This window comes from Gopherus flavomarginatus, chromosome 25, assembly GCF_025201925.1.
Source record: "Gopherus flavomarginatus isolate rGopFla2 chromosome 25, rGopFla2.mat.asm, whole genome shotgun sequence".
NCBI lineage: Eukaryota > Metazoa > Chordata > Testudines > Testudinidae > Gopherus > Gopherus flavomarginatus.
Window position 1 is genome coordinate 8,066,680 of NC_066641.1, and position 16,982 is coordinate 8,083,661.

The window sequence follows — 16,982 nt, forward strand, 5'->3', positions numbered from 1 at the left end:
GGTGCTGGTGATGATGATGCACTGAACTAGCCCCTAGGCACTGTGCCCCAGGACCCCCTGGTGCTAGGTGCTGGATGGACACAGCACAAAAGGCTGGTGCCCCTGTTCCCAGTTGGGGCCTGCAGCTGAGATTTTTGGACGTAGGTTTGGCTCCTAAATCCTCAGGGAGGCTTCTAAATAAACGACCTGATTTTTTGCACAGGGTCGAGGGCCTCGCAAATCCCATAGAGGTCCCAGGGAATTGCGGGAAGTGCTGCGACTGAGGGGCCTCTCTGCAGAACAGACCACGTCCCCAAGGGCTGGAATGTGAAATTAAATGCTTAACGTTAGGATCCTCTGGTTAAAAGCCTTGGCCGTCGCTTCCAGGCATGGCCCTAGTTCTGGCTGCACCTGGGCTCTGATTTCCAGGCGAGACTGGGCGGCCACGTTTTCCGGCTGAAGGTGTCAGAAGCTGTTGGGGGCCCAGGCATGTATAAGGTGTCTCAGTTTGGCCCCCCTGAAATCATGGGCCACTTTATGAAATACAGGCCAGAGGGTATCTAGGTCTATAAGGCGTTTAGGTTCCTAACTTCCAGTGAATTCAGTGGGACTTTTCAACGCTCGTGAGGACAAACTAGGGCAGGGGTTCTCAACCCAGGGGCGGGGATCTGCCCTCCTTGCCCTTCCCAGATTGCCCAGTAGGCCCCGCTGGCTCTGTGGGAGGGGAGAACGTGGGCCATGTTCTCTCTGGAGCCAGGCATGCTCCGGGCCCTGGGGCTGGGATCAGCTTTCTTCTGACCCGTGGATCCTGGAATCCTTTCAAACCCCAAGGCCTTCTTAGGACTTGAAAAAGCCTCAGAATCACACTGGCTTGGGTGAGTGGCACGGCTGATCGGCATCTTTTACTCACGCAAGCTGCCCCATTGACTTCAGTTGGCTTAGGGCTGTGGTGTGAGTAAGAGCCCAGCCGTGTGCGATCCGTCGCCAGAAGTCCTGGGTTCTTCTGGCTGGGAAGGAGACTGTCATCCAGTCAGTAGAGCAGCGTTTGAGGGGACCAGGGGAGAGAGTACGGACAGAAGTTCAATCTCCTCTGAGTCGCACAGGGCTGAGGATTGGCGCACATGGGAGTAGGGGGAAGAGAGAGATTGGTGCTGTGTTTCGTTGAGAGGGGGCTCGTGCCCGTAGCGTTGGAGATCACAGATGAGAATGAAGTGTCAAACACTCCGGGTCAAATAGGATTGCCTTGCTTTTATAGATGGGGAAACTGAGGCATGACACGATGAGGAAAGTGACTTGCCCAAGGTCACACGGCAAGGCAGTGACCTAGCTGGGAGTAGGCTCTACCTCTTCTGATATCCAGTGCGGTGCTTTAACGAAAGGTCATGCTTCCCCCCCATATGTCGCACGCTATATATAGTCAGTCACATATGTATAATAATATTTCAGGCTGTCCCTCAATAACATAGGACTTGGGGGGATTCCTTGGGACTATGAGACCAGGCCCCTGTTATCTCATGGCAACCCTGTCACATCCTCCTGTTCATACACTGATCAAGCTCCATCTTAATCCAAGTCGATTGCCCCACTCCTGTTGGGAAGCACTCTCTCCTCAGATGGTTATTCCTACATTTCTGATAGTGCCGCCTAAGGGTCTGTCTGCCTTGCATGCTAAGCCCAGCTCTGACTTAGGTCTGAGCCCAGCCCCTCCTACTGTCCACACACAAGTCAGTCTGACTCGGGTCAGCAAGCACTCAGGATCCAGATCCTAGGACCATGCTAGAGGGGTAGGTCAGAGCCCAAGTCCTGTAGATACTCGGGTCTAAGCCCTGTCAGTTTGCTATGTGGACACAGGTCAAGCCACTGACCCGGGTCAGAAGGTCTGTACAGGGCCGCGTGGGTGCATTAGCACGGTTGTGAGATCCAGGGTTACAATGCAGTGTGGACGCATTAGCACGGTTGTGAGACCCAGGGTTGCAATGCAGTGTGGACGCATTAGCACGGCTGAGAGATCCAGGGTTGCAATGCAGTGTGGACGCATTAGCACGGCTGAGAGATCCAGGGTTACAATGCAGTGTGGACGCATTAGCACGGCTGAGAGATCCAGGGTTACAATGCAGTGTGGACGCATTAGCACGGCTGAGAGATCCAGGGTTACAATGCAGTGTGGACGCATTAGCACGGCTGAGAGATCCAGGGTTACAATGCAGTGTGGACACATTAGCACGGCTGAGAGATCCAGGGTTACAATGCAGTGTGGACGCATTAGCACGGCTGAGAGATCCAGGGTTACAATGCAGTGAGGATGCTCAAGGTGCAGGGCTTTGAAATACCGAGTCCACAAGCCTGGGTCCCACAGAGCTTGGTTTACAGTGCAGAGCAGGACTCAGCTGTGATCAAGGCCCCGTTTTGCTTACTCACACTCAGCTCACAATCTCAATAGACAAAGAGCAGGAGGGGAAACTGAGGCACAGAGCGGTGACGGGACTTGCTCATGATCCCCCAGCAGGTCAGTGGCAGATCTGGGCAGACCGCCAGCCTGGTGGCACCCATTCCTGTGTCACAGCTACAAGATGAGTCATCTTCTCTCTATTTTGCGCCATGTCTGGACGCACGGGGATGTTGTTGCTTATGATCTGTCTTGTGGTAGCTCCTTGGCGCCCCAAGCAGGGACCCAGAACTCCCTGGTGTTAGAGGCTGTACAAATAAGGCGAGTTGGGCACCTAAGTATCTTTGAGGATTGAGGCCTCAGTTACCTACGTGTAACATGGGGGATAATATTCCTATCCCTGAGCATAAACTCAGTAAATATTGTCAGGGGCTTAGACGCTGTGGTAATGGGGGCCGTGCAGATGCGGTAGGGAGCAGTTGAATTTTTATATGACGTATCTGGTGCCTGATTCTCCCTCGCGTGGCAGATTGTGCTGTGAAACTGATCCCAACGGCATGTTTGCACCCCCTGGACACAAGCATAAATGACAGTGCAAAGTGGTAGAGAATCAGGCCCCTGCCCCTGCTGTCTAGCCAGTCCCACCGCTTCCCAACCAAATGATATGTATAAACCGACCGTAAAGCAATCCTCCCCCCCCCCCCCCGCCTCCCTCAAGCAGAGTTTATAAAGATTTAATCTCCCTCATTTGCTGGAAGTGTCAGATCAAAAGCCCGAGGCAGGTCCCACCTCCGCAAGGGGGCTGGGACAAGAGGATAAACACTCTTGATCTGATGTCAAATTATTGAACCGAGCAGGGTTGTCTGTGTGTGTCACTCTCCCTACGCACGGGCTGGGACCACGTCACCGCCGCGTCAGCAGAGTTGCCATGGCGAAGGAACACAAAGGTTCGGCTGTGGTGTGTGTCTGGGAGTTGGCGGGGGTGTTTGTGTCATTCAGCAGACGGCAGCCGTTCGCCACCCGCCTCGCCATGGGGAAGTGCAGGCTGAGCCTTGACCGGCCTTTTGCTACCAAACTGAACTGTGTAGACGCGTCCCTTGATTGGCATTCTTGGCTCGGTGGTTGATTCTCCTGGGGTGGGCTAGCACCGCTCTCTGGCATTTCTAAAGGGCCCATTCTTGCAGTACCCGGGCGCCGGTCCGGTTTCCTCTTGCATCCTTCCTCTGCCTGCCCCTGATTATTAGCTGTATTGGAGTAGCGCCTGGGAGCTCCAGTTGTGCTAGGTCCTGTCCAGACACAGAATACGATGACAGTCCCTGCCGTAGAGGGCCACAATCCGAGGATAAGACACAGGCCAGCGGGTGGATTCAGCCTGGTGCGAAGACCATACTGGCTGGGGTGAGGGGCAGTGGCCTCAGCTCCCAGTCTGCCTAGCGGTTGCCACGTTTTTTTCTAGTCCCTCCCCGGCAGTGCAGAGCTGGCAGAGGGGATTGGAAATCCCTTGCTTCCTCTCCACCTGCGGGATGTGACAGTACTACTGTTCGCAGCAGGAAATATCGACGTGACGGTAGTGCCCAAGTCGGCCTCAGGGCCCCGTTGTGTCGGGTGCTGCACACACGCGACCATGTTCCCAGGCAGGCGGGGGTGATTCCGACTGGAAAGTGAAAATGTGACTCGCTCGTTCTGCAGGCTCTGCTTGTTATTTCTCCGGCTATCACAGCGAGGGGATGCCTGGTTTGTATGGCGCATGGGGAATACTGGTACCAGGCAGAGCGACGCCGGGGCTGTCTGCTTTCCTCCAGAAGGGGGCTGCTGCTGTGGCTGGACAGGGATGCCAGAGAACTGCAGGGTTCTCTCCCCAGCTCCGCCACTGACCTTGAGCAGTGTGCCTCAGTTTCCCCGCACCTGTGGGATTGGGTTAATGATACTAATCTACCTTAGACTGTGAGCTCTTTGGGGCAGATGCCTTCCTTTTGTTCTGTGTTTGTACAGCTCCTGGCACCATGGGGGCGAGGTCCATGCCTGGAGTGGCGAGGCACTACCGTAATTTACCTAGTAGCAATAAAGATGTACCGCTCGTAGCACCGTAGGGGCCTGGTCCATGCCTGGAGTAGCGAGGCACTACTGTAATTTATCTAGTAGCAATAAAGATGTACAGCTCCTGGCACATTGGCTTCGTGGTTTGTGATTGGGGCTTCTAGGTGCTATGACCATGCCCATAAATAACACACAGTACCTCATAGTTTGGGGGCGAAACTTAACTCATTAATGTTCAGAAAGTGCTTTGAGATCCTCACGGGGAAGGGCCAGCGGTCAGCGATTTTCTCTCTCTTTCCTTCTGTAGCTTCTCCCTCCTCCTGCCTTTCGCAGCAGCACTCATGTGCCAGCTCTCTTCAGCACTATCCTCCACCTCCCACTTCCACCCCCCACCCTCCCCGCCCCGCTCACAACAGCTGCTGTTTGGCTCGATCTATATTTAGCCCTGTGTGTTGGTCCCCCTGCCCCTCGGTGTCGTTACAGTAAACACACAGAAAGGGGATAATTTCCTGGAGAAACCCCTCACTGCAGGAGAGGTGGGAGTAGCCGGCACTGCCATGTACCCCGCGAACACACACACACGCACACACACAAACACATGCACACACGTGCGCACACACAAACATGCACAAACACGAACACGCACAAACGAACACATGCGTGCACACACACACGTACTTGCACACACACGCACACACATGAACACATGTACACACATACACACACACAAACATACTCTCACACACACACGAGAGCACACAAGAACACACACACGCACACAAGAATACACACATCCCCCCCCGGCAGGGTGACTGCGGCACAGGCCCCTAATGGATCTGGGCCTGTGCGGGTTAATGACAGCACACATGGTTTTACGACAGACGAGGAGACAATCAGAGGAGTGAGTGACTGAGTCACCACGGCTCTCGACTCATTCACAGATTGCCAAAGTCCCGGCGCAGCCATACCCCCAGGGCCTACAGCGCGCAAGGGGCTGCACGGTGGGTTATGGTGCCCTGGGTGATGATGGGAGCGTCCTGCTGGGCAGTGAGGCTGGGGGAGCTGGACTCTGGATCGGCCGAGCCCCAAGGGTCGTAGGAGAATGGGGAATATCCCTCTTCTCCTCCTCTGGGCTCTGGCTAGGCCACCTGCGCTGGGAGCTTCCTCCCAGACTCAGATCTCTGCCTTGGCAGTGGGTGACAGTGGCTCTTGCGTCCAGGAAGCGGGGGTCCCTGCAGAAGTGACTCTGTGAGGATCCAGCCTGGAGCACAGGCCGCTTCCCGTTAGCAAGGGTCTCCCTCAGATCCCACTGCACACGTTGGCCGGCGCAGGGGGGAGTGAAGGGTTGGCCGAGAGGGGAAAAGGTGCCCCCTCCCGAGTGCCCTTGCATCCTGTCCAGGGGGTGAGCTCACTGCATTTTGGTAGGTATGCAGCCATGGCTCCCTTGCAGGGTCTCTGCCAGGAGTGAGGGGTCTGCAGGGGCCGATGATGATAACACTGGACACAGTCAGTTCAATCTACTGCTTGTTTAACCCCAATCCAACCCAGCCTCAGGTTAGCCAGCGTGTGACACTCCAGGACAGGCTGGATGGATGGAGGCTCTGGGGCTCCATTAACTAGGGGGCAGTGCCAGGCCATGGGCAGATGGAGGGAGGGTGGGAATGGGAAATGCAGGAGATTCCATGACCTGGATGGATTTGACTTGGCCCTGTTCTCTGAAGCACCCCGGGACGCCAGGTCCACCGGGGTACCACAGCTGTTCCCGGGATGCTCGGCCCACTGGGGCACCCCGGCCATCCCCGGGACGCTGGGCCCACCGGGGCACCCGGGCCGCTAGGCCCGCACCCCGGCCGTCCCCGGGACGCTAGGCCCACCGGGGCACCTAGGACGCTAGGCCCACTGGGGCACCCCGGCCGTCCCCAGGACGCTGGGCCCACCGGGGCACCCAGGACGCTGGGCCCACCGGGGCACCCAGGACGCTGGGCCCACTGGGGCACCCTGGCCGTCCCCAGGACGCTGGGCCCCACACCGCAGCTGTTTCTGGGGCGCTGGGCCCAGTGGACCCCCAGCTGCTCCCTGACCCTGTGCCCAGCGAGCCAGCAGGAGAGCGGAAGAAGAACTCTCCATTGCTTTTAGCTGAGAGGGGGAGTCCTCCCACCCTCGATCTCTGCCCTCCCTGCTGGCTGGTCCTTGGCGGGGCCGATTACCAAGGCCTGTCTCCGTTTGCTCCCCGCGGTAGACGTGAAGCCGGTGCTGCCCGTGGCCATGCAGAACTCCTGCGGCAGTGGCAGCAGCAGCCCAGTGGACCTGCGGACGGAGACCCGGGGCAGCGTGCCCAGCGTGGACCCGGCGGTGCGGGAGCAGCAGCTGCAGCAGGAGCTGCTGGTCCTCAAGCAGCAGCAGCAGTTGCAGAAGCAGCTGCTTTTCGCCGAGTTCCAGAAGCAGCACGAGCACTTGACGCGGCAGCACGAGGTCCAGCTGCAGAAGCACCTCAAGGTGAGACGCCCCGGGGGGGCTGCCACCGCCTCTCTCCCTGCACGAGGTGGAATGTCCTGCAGTAGGCTGAGCCGACGGGGCCGGCCCGTGGACTTCAGGTGCAGGGGGCCTGAGTCTCTGCTCGTTCCCCCACTGAAGCCAACACAGCTGCACTGGTGGGTAGGAGAGGAGTGTCTGGGTTTCAGAGCGGAGGCTGAGAATCCAAAGCCCCCCCGGCCAGTTATAGCCATGGAAGGCAGGGGATGCAGGTGGGACAGTCTGTGCAGATTTTCCCAGCATCCCTTGCTGGCTTCCTGCATTGCCTAGAGCTCCGATGTCTCCCAGCCATCCCCTATTCCATCTCATTGCCCCTTTGACACCCCTCCCCGATGCTGGAGGTGCAGGCCTGGCTCTCATAGGATGTGGGAGGGCTTCCATGCACGCTGCCCCAGTGGGGGCCTCTTTGCCAGCTCCTAGCTGGGCTGCTCTGAGCAGCTCCCTCTCCTCAAGGAGCCCGTGCGAGAGCCGGCTGGGTCCCGGGTGTAATCCTGGCTTAGCCGCTTGCTCGCTGCCTGACCCCAGGCGAGTGGCTTGATGCCTCCTTGCCCCACCTCAAGTGCCCCCGGCCTGTGGGCGGGGGCCTCTGAGCTGAAACAAGCCCCGCTGCACCAGCCACGTGAGGGCCTTCTGGGAAGCCAGCCGGGTCTCCCCTCCGTGCCGGCCCCGTGAGCTGGGGAGTCGCGCTCCGGCAGCCTGGGCTGTGACCGGACCCCGCAGGCAGGGAGTGTGTGATTTTCAGGGGGCCCCTCCATGCTAACCTGGGTCCCCCAAATGAGGGTCTTCTCTGCCACCTGGGTTCACCCTCCCTCCCCCACTCACCTGTTCCCCTCCCCCCCATTAACACCTGGTATCCCCTCCTCGGCTCTCACTTGGTTTGCCCCCACCTAGTGTCCCCCCCCGCTCTCACCTGCTGTTATCCCCCCCGCCGGTTTCTGTCCCCTCTGCCCACCCGACCCCCTGCCCGCTAACCTGGTCCCCCTCTGCCTGGCAGCAGCAGCAGGAGATGCTGGCAGCAAAGCGGCAGCAGGAGCTGGAGCAGCAGCGCAAGCAGGAGCAGCTGCGGCAGGAGGAGCTGGAGAAGCAGCGGCTGGAGCAGCAGCTCCTCATCCTCCGGAACAAGGAGAAGAGCAAAGAAAGTAAGAGCCCGCCGGGGGGGCGGGGGTAGGCACTCGGCCCCTGCCCTGCGGAGCCTGGGCCCAGCTGGGGCAAAGGCTGGCCCGGGGGCCTAGGGGACCGAAAGCCTCACGGCCTGTATATTTGATCTGGCTGGGCTCGGCAGATCCCAGCAATGCTCTGTCTGGATCCTGGTGGAGTGTTGCATGCTGGGAGTGCGGCTCAAGAGAGAGCGTTGCATGCTGGGAGTGCTGCTCAAGAGAGAGCGTTGCATGCTGCGGGAATTTGTCTCCCAGGGGTCCTAGGGACACAGTATAGAGTTTTGCAGGGGGCATATGGCCCAGGGCAGGGGCCCACCTTGCATGTCTCAGGCCCAAGCCCCTGAGACTCATGTCGGGTCTGGTCTGAGCTTTCGGTCTTGACCCGCGTCTAAATAAAAGACCCAAACCCCTTGTCTGCCAGCCTTGGTGGGGTCTGTTGGGGGCATTGGCGCCGCCCTGCTTAGCACCCAAGTCCAGAGGTCACCCGGCCCGGAAAGCATTAGCCCTCGCTAAACGCCCGTAGGGCCCGGGGAATCCTTCTCCCCAGCCGTGCTCTCAGTTGCTTGGTTGGCCTGTGCCTTTCCCGTGAACCGTGTCCCGTCTGTCTGCAGGTGCCATCGCCAGCACAGAAGTCAAGCTAAAGCTCCAGGAGTTCCTACTCAGCAAGTCAAAAGAGCTGACCGCAGGCGGCTTCAACCATTCCCTCCCACAGCACCCCAAATGCTGGTAGGTTGGCTGACAGGCTCGGCGGAGCAGGGCAGGGCCGGGTGAACTGGCTGGGGCCTCTCTTAGAGGACCAAGATCCCAGACTCCTGGGTTCTGTGCTCTGCCCTGGGCAGGAGTGCGGTGTAGTGGTTAGAGCCGGGCGTCAGGACTCCTGGGTTCTCTCCTGTGCTGTGGTCTGGTGGGCCACGCACGCCTGGGTTCGCCGTCCCTCTAGCTGGTAATCCACACACCCCCCCACACCTTGTTTCCTGCAGCATATCTTTGTCGGAGCCCTGGGATGGGTAATGGGGCATGTACATCTGGGTGGTGTGTGGATTTGCCAGGCTTCCCCAGGAGGCCAGGGCGTCACTCAGGGACCTGACTGGTTAACACATATCCAGTCAAACCAAAACGGCCTTGTCCTGGGTGCCAAGGAGGCACCCCTGCCCAGCGCCGAGGCTGGGAGGTGGCTGTGACGTCTCTCTTCGCCTCTGGCTTTAAAAAGGGCCTGGCACGCGTGGCGGCTAATTGCATTGCTGTGACCTACTCCACTTCCTGAGTCCAGGGATGCTTAGGGGATAAATCCACTTAGCTGGCTAAAAACAGATCCCTGATTGGCCGTCCCCCTCCCCCACACTTCCTTCCTGCTTACCAGTAACATTTTGTGTTTTCACCAGGGTCCACGCACCCTGGCCCAGGATTGCCCTGGGACCTCAGGGATCCCACAGAGATTATTAACACCACCCTCCTCCTGATCCTCTGCCACCCTGTCACAGCCCAATTGTCCCCCTGCCCTGGTTAGAACGTGGTCGGGTCTTGGAGCGTAGCCAGGACCGGGCTGGGTTTGAATTGTGTCCCTGTCCCACATCGCAGCCTTGGCTGGTGCGAGCTCTGTCTGTTTAGATCACGGGCCCCCCTGCTCGGTCCAGGGGTGTAGCACCCAGGGGAGACACGCCTCAGTCCCATCCAGGCAGCTGGGGGTCGGGTTGTCACTTAGGTCCATGTAGATGTGCAGACTCACCCCTGCGGTGCCTCCTGCTGGTCTCTCAGGGAATTAGCTCAATTCAGCTCCAGAGCGCCCCCTGCAGGCTGGTGATCCACCTGTCTCCTGGCCCCCGTGTCCCTCCCTGGCCCCAGTGCCCTTTTACATGGGGTGCTGCCCCCTGGCAGTACCCCTCAGTCTTAGGGTCTCCCCTCCCCAGGGAACCCCTACCCTCTATCCCCACCTCGCCTCAGTATATGGCTACTGCCAGTCATCGTCTAGCCCCCACGCCCTGGGGCAGACTGCAGTATCAGCCACTCATCACTGGCAAGGAGGGTTTGGACCTGCTGCCTTGGCCTACCCCTGGGCTGCCCTCTGCAACCCTCAGTACCTGTTAGCCCAATGCTAGGCTGCAGCCTGGGGCTTTCCAGGCTGGAGCTCCCCAGCTGCTCTGCCTTTCCCCAGCCCTGCCCCACTCAGGTACCCTGTGTCTAGCGCCCTACAGCCAGGCCCTTCTCCCTCTACAGGCAGAGGGAGACTGTTTGGGCTTCTGGCTCCCAGCCTCTTATAGGGACCAGCTGGACCTGATTGGAGCATGGCCCTAGCTGTTCCTGCCTTCCTCAGTCAGCCCAGGCTTCTTGCCCCAGCCGCAGCCCTCTGCCAGGGCTGCTTTAACCCCTTCAGGGCAGGAGCAGGGTAACCACCCTGCCACAGTTCCCCCGCTAGGGTTGATGGAGCCTGAGTTACGCTGTGTGTCACCTGGAGGGCATTCCCGGCAGGTGGAGAGAGGGTCATGGGTAGGCTCAGATAGACCCGTCTCTCTGCATGGGTGGGACTGACAGAGGCTGGATCAGAGAGGGTCTGCACTTGGGCTGGGGCGCGGGGCTGCCTGTCTCTCTATGGCCGGTTGGATGCACAACGGGGTAGGTCTCTCTAACAGCTTTGCTTCCTGGCCTGTCTCCGCAGGGGAGCCCATCATACCTCGTTGGACCAGAGTTCCCCTCCCCAGACAGGCAGCCCGGGAACACCGCCCTCCTACAAACTACCCCTACTCGGCACATACGACAGCAGAGACGACTTTCCACTCCGGAAAACCGGTCAGTGCCGCTAGAGGGGAAGAGAAACTTACAATCCCCCTTGGTGGGGCTGGCTGGCTGGATCGGGGTGAACAAGAGCGGCTTTGCCTCCGGGCCATTGGTTCGAATCCAACCCAGGGCGGTAGCTGACTGTAGTGCGTTGCCACCTGCTGGCTGTTTGGGAGCCTGAGTGAAATGAGCTGGGCGGATCTCAATAGAGTTCCCGCTGGGCCGGTATCACAAAAATGACCATCGTAATTGGCCCCTTTACCAGAGGAGAGGTCAAGGTCTGAACAAGCCATGGAGACCGATGCGGTCTGGAGGAAGGTGGGGAGGGTCTGTGCCTGTAGCTAGCACAGCTTCACCCTAGCCTGGGGAGGGCTGTAATTATTAATATAGGACCTACTATTCACAAGAGCCCAGTTCTCATTTAGGCACCAGAAGCAGAGGCCAAATTTTCATCAGAGTCCAGCCAGCGGGGTGCACCTTGGGAGCTGAGCTTGTCTGGAAGTCTGGCCCCATTCGGGAGCAGAGCCCTGGCAAACCTGGCCTTGAGCTCTTTGCAAAGCCCCTAGGGTAGGGCACTAAGTGCTTTACGGACCAGATCCCTGCCCCAGAGGCCCACCAAACAGCCGTCAGAGGGCAGCAATTGGTGCTCGCTACCACCCCAGGCTGGACTGGACCCACCCACCCAGAGGCAAAGCTGCTTGCTTGCCCCAATCCAGTCCAAACAGCTGGTGCCTAGAAGGGGCTGGCCCGCTGTTGTGGGTGAAGAAGGCCCCAGAGGACTAGAGGGCACAGTGGACACCCAGGGGTCCTGCTGGGGGAAGGGTCAGCGTGACGAGCGGAGGGGGAGGAAGGATATTCCAGGCTCTGGCAGGAATGGGAGATGGGGTGGGGAGGGCAAGCTGCTGTCATCTCAGCCACAGCCCCTCTAGCTGAGAGCTGGCAGGAGGCTGCTGTAGCCACAGGGGCCGGGCAGGGGCTCGGAGCTGCCAGCGGGGGGCTGGGAGGCAGCGAGTCAGGGTAGGCCCCATTCATGGTGCTTTTCCTTTCCCCTTCCAGCCTCGGAACCCAACTTAAAAGTGCGCTCGCGGTTAAAACAGAAGGTGGCTGAACGCAGGAGCAGCCCCCTGCTGCGGAGGAAAGACGGGACCGTCATCAGCACGTTCAAGAAGAGAGCCATTGAGATCACGGGTGAGTGAGGTCTGTGGGACAGACTCGCGGGGGCTGCCGGTCGGCACATTGATCATTCAGCACGGGGCTTTGATTCTGATTAAACAGAAGTTGTGTCTGGTCTGGTCTAGAGAAGAGAGAGGAGGGGAGGGGAGACAGCATTGGGCAATGACTTGAGCACCTGGCTGGTAGCCCAGACTCCTGGGTGCTAACCCCAGCCGTGCCACTGATTTACTCTAGCGGGTGAGTCACTTCCCCTCTCTGTACCCCAGTTTCCCCGTGTGTGGGGGATGCTGCTGCTGCCTCTCTTTGTAAAACACTTGGGGGTCAATGGCTGAAAACTGCTGCAGCGTGGAAGTGTTATTAATTGGTGCTCAGCGTGTTCTCCAGCAGAACTGTTCTTTGGCCGCACGGCAAACAGCCACCGTGAGGAACAAGCCTTTGGGGGCCGGAGGTGCTCGCAGCCGGGGCTCCAGTCCATTGTTACTTTGCAGGAAACCTGAACCCAAAAGGGGTGAGAACGTGACGTTCCGAAAGGAATGGTTGGGCGGGGAGAGATCGCCTTTGATTAGACCCACACGGTGACCTTGAATTTCTGCTTGGGGCTCAGACAGGACAGGGAAGGGTGTGGTAGATCCTAAGCAGAGAGAAGTACAGAGACTGTGTTCTTTCATTGCTTTACCCACAAACATCAGCTGGGTGGCGCACTGTTCCTAACGGGAGAATCGAGGCCTGCTTTGGGTCGCTGGATATCATCCCACTGCCCTGTGTGCAGCGAGATCGCCGGCCGTCTGTGTGCACAACCGTGCGCCTGATTCGAACATGCAGTCGTCAGGAATGCAAGCGCAAAGTGCATGCTCCTTTTGCTCGGGAAGGGGAGGATCTCCGTTGTCATTTCACCTCGTTGAGCTTCGGGATGCGGGGGGAGGGTTCCGTTAGAATTACTGGTGTCTGCCTGGAGCCGCGGAGAAACTAAATAGAGAAACATCTGGTTGGCGTGCGCAGTGGTGAGTGTTGTGTGCACAGTCGGTTCTGCATTGGGAGCGTCCTGTTAGCTCCTGGGGCATGGATGCGCGGAAGCTGGCTGATGCTCCCTTAAGGGAGAGACCTGTAGAGCAAACTTCCCTAGCGGAGACACAGCAAGAGAGTTCTTTTGCCAGAGTCACTTAAACCACTCGCGAGACTCTTTGAAAGGATGGTTTTGCCCATGTCCACACTAGGATTGGTCGGTTGTGCACGCTAGTGAAACTTTCTAGAGTAGGGGGGAGGGATAGCTCAGTGGTTTGAGCTTTGGCCTGCTAAACCCAGGGTGGTGAGTTCAATCCTTGAGGGGGCCGCTTAGGGATCTGGGGCAAAAATCAGTACTTGGTCCTGCTAGTGAAGGCAGGGGGCTGGACTCGATGACCTTTCAAGGTCCCTTCCAGTTCTAGGATATAGGATATCTCCAATTATTGTTATTTAGGAGCCTAAAGGCTGATCTACATGGGTATGGTTGCCCAGTTATACCGATATCGTACAGGTCTAGTTATACCCATATAATCCCTGTATGGACCTTCTCAGCCCTGAGTGGTTTTTCTCAGCATGGTTTAGCCTCCTTCCCTACGTGATCCTCTTATGCTGAAATAAGATTGTCCCCACGGGGGTTGTACCTGTACAACTATCCGCCATAGGTTACAGCTACACTACGGTCACTACCACTGCCTGCGATGGCTGACGGCGCCGTAGTACAGACACTTCCTACGTCGATGGAAGGGGGTTTTCATCGGTGGAGTTGAAATCTGCCTCCCCGAGCCGCAGCAGCTAGGTCGGCTTAACTACGACATTCAGGGGGGTGAATTTTTTCACCCCCCTGAGTGACGGCGTTGGGTCGATCTACATTTTAAGAGCAGACCAGGTCTTAGGTTATAGCAAAGAATCTTCCCTGGGTATCCAAGGCCTGGGTGACGCTGGTGGATCCGAGGATGGATTATAGGCTGTGTCGATCCCTTTGACTGTGCGTGTGCATCTGTCGTTTGCTACTCGGGTTTGCAACTTGCAGGATAAATGGCTGGCCCAGAGCCGGCGACTGATCCAGCCCCCGCCTGCCTATTTCCCCCGCAGACCAGGGCATGGCAGTGAATTTCCATGTAGAGAGCAAAGATGGAAGAGGAGAGGCTTAATGGGCTGCCTTGGTGTCCTCATGTTGGCTTTGAGCTAGGATTTTCCAAAGCACGTCAGATGCCGGTTGAGTGACAGTGGGAACTGCTGGGTGCTGGGCCCATTGTGAAAACCTGGTTCTGATGTCAGTACCCGAGCGGGAACTGAGCTCTGGGCCCTACGTGTGGGTGCTGTTGACTTACAAAGGTGGCCCAGCTTTTTTGAAAATCTGTCCCCTGTGTGGTGTGGAATCTGTCTGTCCGAGGCCGCCTGCCACCAGCTCTGCTGGGCGAACTGACCCACCTGAGGTTTATGAGAGAGGAAGCTGCTGACAGGCATCCCCTGGATGTTGAAAATCATGCCCCCCGTCCCCGGTTGGAAATAGCCTAAATTTGGAGACCATTGTGGCATGCTGCAAAGCCCATTCACCTGCGCTGGGTGAACGGTGGGCTGGGGGGAGCATGAATTCTGTGATGGGGATTTTTAGGGATGATCTCTGCAGAAGGGCTGCGGGGGTTTGTGGGCTCGGCTGCTGCTTCCCTCTTGTATTTGATTTCCTGGTTGGATTGAATATTGTGCCCAGCCCTCTGGAGTCTGCACAGACGCAGGCAGAGCTGCACTGATTGACAGCCGCTGGCGATCGGGCTCATCCATCTCCTCTGAAACCCAGGCTGGCCCGCCCCCGGTGATGGGATCCCGGCTCCCTGAGGGACGAGCCAGTCGCCCCAGCTACTCTGGTGAGGCTGCAGCCTGCTCGCTGTTATGCAACCAAGCGTTGATATCGAATGAAGAAATTAATCCAGAGGGCGTGTAATCTGTGCGGGGCCAATTTGTGTGTGTGGGGAGGGGAGAAGGGGAGGATAATCCAGGAGCATCTGTTGTTGCTCTCTAAGGAAATGTTTTGCTGGGGAGGGGGCCGGGGCAGATATAGCAGCCGCCTCTGAGCTGCTGTTACATAACGTCCGAGGTCCGGGGCTGCTAGCGGTGGCAGACGTCAAGGGCAGCGGCAGGTACTTGTCTTCCTGAGATACAGGGTGGTGTCAATCTGCAGCGCGTCTGTGGGCCAGATCCGCAGCTGGGGCAAGTCCATTGATGTAAATCAGCATCCTGTTGAAGGCAATGGAGGATCCACACCCTGTCTGCTGACCCTGGCGTGGAGAACTGCTTTCGCCCTAGGTGGCTGGGGGTGGTGCAGAGCAGGCTGGGAACAGTTGTTTCTGTACCTGTCTGGATGGGGGGTTTGTGCTGACCTGGATTTCTAACCTGGAGTGCCCGATGGCCGGGGCCAGCCACAGCCAGGGAACAGGGATACTCGCGGGGGGGGGGCATGCCCACCCTACCATGTGGGAAGATGGGATTTTTTTTTCATTTTGGTGCATTGCATTTGGGATCTTGTTAAAATCCCACCGTCTCCCCTGCGCAACCATTTGCTCCAGACGCTACTGACTCCGACCGCAACCAGCTTACCCCCGCTTTGCACTGAGGCATACAAGGGCACAGCCCTGGAGGATCTGGGCCAGGGCTGGGTAGGGGAGATGATCTTGTTCCAGTTGTGAGAGACCACAGAGCTCATGGTCACAACTGCTTGTGTGGGCAGCCCCCCGATTCCGGTCCACGCAGGGAGCGATGCAGAGCGAGAATACCAGCAACCGCTTGTCAAGCCGCCTTCGTTGTAATGGGTCCTGTGTCAGGGATTTTGTATGCCCTGATCCCGGCTCTGTGCCCATCCTTTGGGGTCAGCTGATAGTAATTACATTTCATCCTTTCCTAGCTCCGTCCACTCAGGGCTTGCAAAGTGCTTGACGAACACTGTAGAACATAACCCTTGCAGCCCTACCCCTGCGAGGAGAAACAACTCTCAGAGAAACTGAGACATGGAGACGGGCAGTGACACGAACGCTCCCTGAGCAGGGACTAGAACTCCTGCAGAATCTCCTGTCTAACATATAGACAACACTCTTGCACCCCTCTCCCAGTGTGGCAGGTGTGCACTGATGCTGGGGAAATCTTGCCCAAAGGCAGCATCCCTTCCTCCCAGACTCCCGACGGGTCAGTTGTGCAGAGCTCCGTGCCAAATTTGCTGGTGTGGATCGATGCCTTTGCCAGTCTGGCCCTCAGGGCTGGTTCGGGTCCATGCTGGATGCCCAGGGCAGGCAAGCCCGCTTGGGAAGGGCAGCGAAGATTGCAGGGTTTAGCTCCTGGCCCCCGGGAATGACCTTTGGATCGGCCTGGCAGTTGGGAGCATTGCTGGGAAAGGGCCTCTGGGCTGTGTGTGCAATTCTCCCTTTCTCTTGCAGTCTCCTCCGTGTGTAACAGCGCCCCAGGGTCCGGTCCCAGCTCCCCGAACAGCTCCCACAGCACCATCGCTGAGAATGGCTTCACTGGCTCTGCCCCCAACATCCACACCGAGGTAAGGTTCGCAGAGGGAGCCCCCCTGGGGGGCACTATGCCTCCGCCACCCCAGTCCTCGCTTGTTTTCTTCATCACGAGCCCTGACCACAGAGCTGAAAACTCATCTTCTCAGTGGAACTGCCCCGTCTCCAACGATGCTGGTTTGATACGTGCTTGGTCCTTTCCTTATTATCCCTAATTTCTAGGCAAATCTTGTGGCTATTGGAACGTCAAGGATGTTTTCCTCTCCTCCGTCTTGTCTCTAAACCTTTTCTTTGGCTACAGGAGGGCTGCAGTGTGCCAGGAGGAAAGGGTTAGTATTGTGTGGTGGGGCTCGCCGGGGGCTTCACGTCACTGGCGCGTTACATGAGCGAAGCGCACGTGCGTGCGAGGCGTGTCTCTGCATGGGTGCTAGTGGGATGATG

General features: G+C 58.0%; 1 protein-coding gene across 8 annotated transcripts in view; it reads left to right on the plus strand.

Annotated features, from left to right (window-relative positions):
- The window catches only part of HDAC5 (histone deacetylase 5), an 87,419-nt gene that overhangs the window by 42,552 nt on the left and 27,885 nt on the right, over window positions 1-16,982 (plus strand). For 6 of the 8 annotated variants that reach the window (XM_050934687.1, XM_050934684.1, XM_050934688.1 and 3 more), the window contains 6 exons: window positions 6,635-6,898; window positions 7,929-8,073; window positions 8,703-8,817; window positions 10,745-10,875; window positions 11,920-12,051; window positions 16,464-16,576. In XM_050934687.1, coding sequence (XP_050790644.1) covers window positions 6,635-6,898; window positions 7,929-8,073; window positions 8,703-8,817; window positions 10,745-10,875; window positions 11,920-12,051; window positions 16,464-16,576 — 900 coding nt within the window. The remainder of the gene's footprint in view (window positions 1-6,634; window positions 6,899-7,928; window positions 8,074-8,702; window positions 8,818-10,744; window positions 10,876-11,919; window positions 12,052-16,463; window positions 16,577-16,982) is intronic. The other 2 variants (XM_050934686.1, XM_050934693.1) reach the window with 1 other exon arrangement.